This window comes from Merops nubicus, unplaced genomic scaffold, assembly GCF_000691845.1.
Source record: "Merops nubicus isolate BGI_N331 unplaced genomic scaffold, ASM69184v1 scaffold40858, whole genome shotgun sequence".
In the NCBI taxonomy this organism is placed as follows: domain Eukaryota; kingdom Metazoa; phylum Chordata; class Aves; order Coraciiformes; family Meropidae; genus Merops; species Merops nubicus.
This window is the reverse complement of record NW_008624480.1, coordinates 1,183-9,267: the sequence shown is the minus strand read 5'-3', so window position 1 is coordinate 9,267 and position 8,085 is coordinate 1,183. Positions and strand designations below refer to the sequence as shown.

Below are 8,085 nucleotides of genomic sequence, written 5' to 3'. Positions count from 1 at the left end.
TGCTCTCTTCTGAGATGACCTTCCCTGGGGCTCCAAACTGCTGTCCCAGGGGTGTTTCATCCGCTGAGATGCTGGGAGCATCACACCAGAGCGCCTGCAAGGGAAGGGTTTGCAAATCCCAGCCCTGGACGCTGTGACTTGGCCACAGTTCTGAGCTCTCCTGGAATGGTGTGGATATTCTGGGGGAAAAGAAACGGAGAAAGATCCACCTTTGCGAGGATCCCAAAGGATCTCATCTTTCCTCCCCACCACCAGTGACTCCGTGGGACCAGTGCTGGTGCTGATGGGTGAGGCACCTGTGAGGAAGGAGCGTGCTGGGGGGCTAGGGCTCATTGCCACTCAACCCTGTGCTTACTGCTCATACATGCTGTGGGCCAGGCTCTGTCTGCAAACACCCACAGCCCCCAAACTTCTCAAAGGGGCTCACAGCCACCAGACAGGGCTCTTCTCACCAGGTAACCCACTGGCAGAGGGATGCTGTAGGCCCCTGTCTGCGTGGGCTGCTTTGGAGGTGAAGGATGCTAAATCAGACCCCAGCCAGGGATCCCACTGCCAAGCAGAGGTTGTCCACGTGCTCCTGGGGACCGTGGCAGCTCTAGAGCAGTTCCCTGTTCCTGTTCGTGTGGGGTACAAACCCCATGGACACAAACTTCTGCTCCCCCCTGCAGATGATGCAGACCAACATCGCCGGAGTCTTCGCAGCAGGTGATGCCGTCACGTTCCCGCTGGCCTTGAGGAACAACAAGAAGGTGAACGTCCCTCACTGGCAGATGGCCCATATGCATGGTGGGTGCCTCTCAGTCCCTTCCCCTCACAACAGTGAGTTGATGATGGAAAAGAACCTTTTCCACATGCCAGGGAAGTTTCCAAGCCCTCTAGCAAGAGAATGAGACAACCGCCAACAGGGGAACTGTGCTGTTGCACTGAACATGTTGAAGCATGTACGTTTTATCAGAAAAACTGGGCAGCCTTCCTGAAGTGCATTGCACAGGGATGCCTTGTTACACAGAGGTGGCCAGGGACATGCACCATGTGCTCCCTAGCATCTGCAGCCCTGCAGGAGCCTGATCTTCTTGCCCTGGAACACGTAAGAATTCACATCCTTGGTCTCACAGCCTCAGCTGGGCTGCCCATGCTGCCAGGCTGGCCCAGGAGCATGCTGCAGAGCTGAGACCTTTGTCCCCTTCATGCCACCAAGCCTGGAAACTCTGGCATGATGGGCTGCCCTTGAGTTTTCCAAGGCCACAACCCCACTGTGAGGCCGACCTGTGTCTGCCTCTGGGGTCAGCCTTTGGCCACAGCCCCCTTTAATGCTGGCCCAGACGTGTCTATGCCTGGGGCTGCCCTCTCACTGTCTCCAGGCCCTCAGTGGGTTTATCCATGCCACCCACTTGTGGGGGGAGCTCGGCAAACTCATTTACCCTGGCTCATGCTGCTGCTCCTCCTGCAGGGCGTGTGGCTGCGCTGAACATGCTGGCCCATGGCGTGGAGGTCAGCACAGTGCCCTACCTGTGGACAGCCATGTTCGGGAAGAGCATCCGCTACGCAGGTGAGGGGCTCCCCAGGGTGCTGGAGGAGGTGTCCTGGGATGGAGAAGCCACAGCCATCTTCCCTGCTGTGGACCCTCCACGCTGATGTCTGCCTCAGGTCTGCTCCTGAGGGCTTGGGTCCCTCCTCTGACACCTGCCTGCCCCTGGTGCAGGTTGTGGGCACGGGGGACAGCCCAGCAGGGGCACAGAGAGCTCCCCTGGACGTGCACTCCTCTGAATGAGGGGTGCTCTCGGGTACCCTCATCCTCTGGGGACGGTCTCCTCGTGACTGCAGGGTGCTCCTCGTGTAGCTCCAGGCTGAAACACCCTGTCTCGGGGGCTAAAGCTGGATCCAGAGGGGTTGTTGCTGAATCCAGTTCTGCTCTGCCTTCCAGGCCACGGGGAAGGATTCGATGATGTTGTCATTCAGGGAGATTTAGATGAACTGAAGTTTGTGGCATTTTATACCAAGTAAGTGTTTCTCTTCTCCGTATCTCTACACAGGCATTTGTCTAAGCTTCTTCTGCTAGCTAGGAATTGTTTTTGCCAGAGCTTCTGTCAGTTTTGTTCCTCCCTGGACACTGGGGTTGCAGGACAGTAATAAAAGGCCCTGGAGAAACGATGTGCTCAGCACTAAGCAAGTTAAACTGGTCTCTGGGCCTGATTGTCCCTGCCAGATGGAAGCACCTTGTCTGTTCCATGACGTCTGAGAGCTGATAATGACTTCTCTTAATTTGTTGCTGGCAATGCCCATCAAAGATTTCCTTCCCATCTCATCACTGCGTTAATGATTTGTGACCAGGCCTTGATGGGGACCTTGGGCATCACAGTTTCTGCTTCTGGTTTGGCAAATCAAGCTCAAAAAACTCCTCTATTAACAAGAATGTGAAGGTTAGCAGGAGTTCAGGGGTTTTCCTTACACCTGTAGTGAAGCCAAGCCCTCTCCAGGCTGGGAGCCTATCTGGGAATATTTTCCTGAGTTGTGCTGGCAGCCAGGATGAGTTGCCTCTGATGTTCCTGAGCCATGCTGGCTGTTTTGACTGCTGAGACCGTGCACCATGAGCTTATCCCTAAAATATTTGCTGCTGTTTATTCTTCCATAGAATCATAGCATCACTCAAATATTTTGGTTGGGAAAGACCTTTTAAGATTATTGTGTTCAACCATTCCCCAGCACTGCCAGGTCTCCACTGCCCCGTGTCCCTCAGCACCACATCTCCACAGCTTGGAAACCCCTCCAGGGGTGGGGACTCCACCACTGCCCTGGGCAGCCTGGCACAGGCCTCCACGACCCTTTCAGGAATTGTTTCAGGAGCTCAACCTCCCCTGGCACAGCTTGAAGCTGTTTCCTCTTGTCCTGTCACTTGTTTCTTGGGAGCAGAGCCCGACCCCCACCTGGCTCCAAACTCCTTGTAGGGAGCTGTGGAGAGCCAGAAGGTCTCCCCTGAGCCTCCTTTGCTCCAGTCTGAATAATCCCAAGTCCCTCAGCTGCTCCTCACCACACTTGGGCTCTAGACCCTTCCCCAGCAGCTTCGTTGCCCTTCTCCAGACACGTTCCAGCCCCTCAATGACCTTCTTGGAGTGAGGGTCCCAAAACTGAACCCAGGATTCAAGGTGTGGCCTCCCCAGTGTGGATCCAGGGGGATGGTCCCTGCCCAATCCTGCTGGCCACACTAGTGCTGATACAAGCCAGGATGCTGGTGGCCCTCTTGGCTACCTGTGCACCTGCTGGCTCGTGTTCAGCCAGCTATCAACCAACACCTCCAGGTCCTTTTCCACCAGGCAGCTTTTGTTGCCTGTGTCTTGTCCCAGTCTGAAATAAATGGCCACAAAGCCTCCGTGTCCCTGGAGCTGGAGTGGATTTCTTCAAGTGCATTGCAGCAGTAAGGATGGGGAGAGCGAAGACAGGGAAGCAAACATCTGCAAACTGCTTGGCAGTAGTGTTCAGACAGGGCTTGAGAAGGAGTTCTGGGCAGGAGCTGGCTCCTGCTTGGCAGAGAACATCTCACCAGGGTTCACTGGTGAGATATTTCCTCATCATTGGGCCATTTTCCAATGGCCCAATGTTGGGCATGGCCTCCCCTCCATGTCCCACTCCCTGAAGGTGGCTGCTTTGCCCCCAGCTCTCCAGGATGGAGTCTGGCTGTTGGATGTGTCCATCAGGCTTGGAGAGGCACAAGGCTCACTTTGTCACCCCACAACAGAACTGGGTCCCCAGCACTCCCTCTCCCTCTCCTGGTGCCTGTGCACCTTGGATAGAAACCTGCTGCAGGTGACGAGGCTCCAGCATCTGCTGGCACCCGAGGGCCCTTTGCACATGGACACACCTCTGAGCTCACCAGCACCTTGGTCAAAACGGCCTCAAAGAGTGGGTTTGTGTCAGGGCAGGAGAGAGCTGCTGCTGGGGACACTCCCCTCCCAGCCACAGGGCCCTCACCCCCATCTCACCATGTTCCCATGGGCATTTCCACCCCACAGCTCCCAAAGCAGCCCTTTAAACCACAGTTTTCTCAGGGAGCGAGAGCCAGGAGAAGACAAAGCCCCATTTTTGGCAGGTTTGCTGGCGTGGTTTGTGCAGTTGTGTGGAGCTGTGGCTCCGTGGGCCCTGCCACCACCCTCAAGGGCAGTATCACAGGGTTGGCATCCAGGAGCCACGCTGGCACATGTTGCCCCCTGGCAGAGAACCCCCAGTGAAACCTCTGTCCTCCTCTCCACACCAGCACCTTTAGCACATTTATCCCAAGCCTCATGAGAAAGGAAGTGTCAGATGGCTTTAGTTAAACATCTGCAGAGCCTGTTGGAGAGGAGAGCCCTGCGGAGGGTGCGTGACCCCTGCCCTGTGCCACGGCCCCACGCTTGGGGTCTGCCTCTGGCAGTCAGGGAGGCCAGGCCCAGTGGGTAGCAGCTCCCTGGTGGGCAGCAGCTCCCCGGGGCGCTGGTGGGCAGTGGGAGGCCCGCTGCTGAGTGCCGTGTTGTTCTGCCACCCAGGAGAGGCTCCCGGAGGAGGCTTTTGGGTCCCGGGACAGTGTCCTGCACTGCGAGCTGGAGGTACTGGGGGGCTGGCCAGTGCCTCTCCCATGGCTGGGCTCAGCTGGAATCAGGTCCCTTTGTTTCCATGAGAGGGCACTGGGAACATTTCTTCCTCTTTTTCTCGTTTGGTGATAGTTCTTCTGGTTGGTGCTAATGCTTTTGGACTGAGGACGATGTCTCAAATCTACCAACTCTTCCTCATTCCTTCTGCTGTGCCAATCAGATGGTTGGGTTCTTCTCCTGGTGTGTGCTGTCTTGGCTGTTGCATGAACCACTGGTGGTTCCCACTCCCAGAGCCTGTCCTCAGCATCAGCGTTCACAATAAAGCTCTTTTTTTTTCCCAGAATTGAAGAAGAAAGCTGTTTCCTCATCCCCCTTCAGCTGTCTGGGCTGTGGAGGGGTCAGAGTGAGGCTCTGTGTCCGGAGGTGTGCAGGATGGTGCTCTGCAGATGTCCCCGTGGGACACTGCATTCACTGCAGCGCTTCAGCTAGAACAGACTGGTGTCATCTCACCCCCCAAGACCCTGGAGATCTTGGGAGATCCAGGGAATTGCTGTTGGTGTCTTCTTCATGGCTGCCCACTTGGTTGTGTTGACCCCTGCAGAGGAAGGGCAGACGGTGCAGACACGGTGCTCACCCGCAGTCCTCCATCTTCCCTCAGCCTTCACCAGACTTCTGGCTGCTCCAGCTCCCAGCTTCAGCAGCAGCACTTGTGTTGCCCCTGAAGACCTTTTGACAAGACAGGATTCCTCCTGGCTTTCCCATCTGGCAGACAAAACGCTTAAAGCCACTGCTGAGGTGGGGTGCTCCAGCTCACCGGTGTTCACAAAAGGAGGAGTTTGTCACGTCTTCCTGACAGAAATTTGGGTTGCATCCACCTTCCCAGCTGACTGGGCTCGAGGCTGGTGGATCACAGCCTCCTTTCCTCTCCACTGTGTGCCTTGGCTTTGCATTCCCTTGAACAGCACGTCTCCCTCTCAGTTTGACGGATGGGTCTCTCCAACCATTGTGTGTTTCCCCACTGGGAGCTGGCTGTGCTCGGGAAACCAAACACGGAGGAAACCACCGAAGCTTCAGGACCGTGTGGTGGTGGTGTTGTGTGCTGAGCACCAGAGGCATCAAGCAATGGTGAAGCAGGCAAGGCCGAGGCCCTCTGTGGTGAAAGTAATGCCCTGTAGGGTGTCCCCAGGGTGTCCCCAGGCGATGGTTCGTGGTGGAATGGAGTTCTCTTGGGCAATTTGTGTTCCTGAACTTGGGGCAACAGGCGAAGAGGGAACCTGAGCTGCAGTGCCATCAGATACTGTCTCGAGAGGAGACTGGCTGGCTTTTGTGAAGAAAACTCAGGAGTCCCTGCACACACAACTGGAGTTACATCCTCAGGGAATGGGGTCCTGTCCAGGGGAGAGTGGAGGACCTAATTTACATCAGGCAGGACATCCCATCGCAGCAGTGGAGATGCAGGCTCTTCCAGAGCACAGCAGCAGCCCTCAGACCAGACAGCCCAGCAGCAGTTCAGCTGAACACATGGGTGCTCTGTGGTCCCCTTGGTGGTCCTCACTCTCACTGCTGGCCACACTCCTGTTCTCTGGTGTGAACATTTTGCTCATCAACGTCTGTCTCACTTCTTAGTCTCGCCTTGTCTGCTGGATGGAAGAGGCTTCAGCTCCCTAAAATCCCCTCTGCTGTAGGTACACAGCTCTGCAGTGAGCTAAGGATGAATGAGGTGGGATTTCCAACGGCATCCAAGTCTTGTTCCAGAGCTCCCTGCAATGCAGCAGCTCCCTCTTTCCGCAGCCATTCCCCATGTTGGAGCCTGGCCAGCGCTGGGCCCTCTCTGGGTCTGGCTGGTGTGGACTAAGCAAGCTGTGGAGAAGCTCTAGGGGTTTGAGGGAAGATTCTGCGCTTCTCGTCTGCTCTGCACACTCATAGGATGGGGTCTCCCCTTGCTCTCCCTTTCTGAGGTGCTCTCCCTTATCTGTAGAGAGCTTCTTTAGGCATCAGAGCCTTTTGAAACAGTCTTCTGTGATGCAGCTGCCCTGTGGCTTTGTGGGACAGCCATGAGATATGATTTCAGCTCCCATGGATGCACTGCCATCAACTGTCCTCAGAAACATGGGTTCTGCCCTGCTCCTCCTGGGAATCGGGCACGTGTTCCCTCCCTGCTGCTGTTGGTCACAAAGCTCTTTGGCAGTGGACTGAAGAGCAGATCTTGATTTGTTGGGTGCTTCTGCTCATCAACTTAGCAATAGCAGCAGTGTTTAATATCTTACCCATCCACCTTCTCTGATCTTTACACTGTTTATCTATCCAGCTATCTATTCATGAGTCAATCCTGGGTTCGGGCTTTGACAATTTCTCCTCTGGTCAACCTCTGCCAACCTCAAAGCAGAAGAGCCCTTCTGGTTTGCCTTGTGACCTTTAGCCAATGCTCCTCCAGCAGTTTTCCATCCTCTTCTCTCCCACTTCATTAGTTTCCCATTCAGCCTTTGAGGTTGTGTTGTGCCACCAGCACTGGCATCCTGGTGGGTCAGCCAAACTGGGACCTGCTGCTGGACATCCCCTGTGCACAGGGGTGGCTGGGGCTGGTGGGACCGTGTCGTTGGACACGCTGGTGCTCTGGCAGGAGCAGCTCCGAGGTGGGCACTCTGCCCACTGGGAAGCAGGGATTGGGAAGGGGACGTGGAGCAACACAGCGGAGTGTCCCACAGGGAAATCCTGACCCTTGATGGCTGCTCCCTGAGGGACAGCAACCCCTGGGCATCCCTGCTGATGTCCAGATTTTTAAGTGACCACCAGATCTACCTTTGCTGGTGCCTTCCCCCAGATCTGTTACCACTCCAGTGTGTGAGCGCTGGTGAGACCGCAGCGGGGCCACCTCTGAGCCCTCTCTTGTCCCTTGTCTCATGCTTCCAGCACAGCCCCCGTGGTGCTCACACCTTGGTCCTGACCCTGGAGTGGGTGTTTCTCTTTGCTTCCCACTTCTCTCCAGCATGTTGCTTTTTGGGTGGTGGAGCTGAGGCTACGTGGGGCTGTGCTAACCACTCTGCTCTGCCCGGCCCCAGGAGTGACGAGGTGGTGGCTGTGGCCAGCATGAACTACGACCCTATCGTGTCCAAGGTGGCCGATGTCCTGGCTGCTGGCAGGACCATCCGCAAGCGCGACGTGGAGTAAGTAGACTCTGCGGGAAGAGGCTGTGCCAGGGCAGGGGCCGAGCACGGCCATGGGGTGCAGGGCAGGGCTGAGCACCCCGAGGCAGGACTGTGGATGGGCTCTGGGCAGCTCCTTCCCACTGCTCCCCACGCCATACCCTTGTCACATCTCCCCTCCCGCTCACTCTGTGCCCCGATGCTGCTTCCCAGCCGCCTGCGGGTCTGGCATCCCACGGGCAGGGGTTTGTCTGAACCCCTTGCAGAGACTCGAAGGGACTGTGGTGCTCAGTGTCACTGTCACTGTCACCCAGGCACCCCGTCAGACGAAGGGACTTGCTGAGAGGGGCTGGGGGAGCAGCCTGAGCACAACCCTCTGG

The 8,085-nt window shown here is 56.5% G+C and overlaps 1 protein-coding gene across 1 annotated transcript; it reads left to right on the top strand.

Annotated features, from left to right (window-relative positions):
* Positions 1-668: 668 nt before the first annotated feature.
* LOC103777824 (apoptosis-inducing factor 3-like) lies at positions 669-7,730 on the top strand (the record flags this gene model as incomplete). The annotated part of the gene is made up of 4 exons (XM_008945385.1): positions 669-786; positions 1,451-1,549; positions 1,925-2,000; positions 7,622-7,730. Coding segments are annotated over 4 exons (402 nt in total), but the record flags the coding sequence as incomplete, so codon positions are not given.
* Between the last annotated feature and the right edge of the window lie 355 nt (positions 7,731-8,085).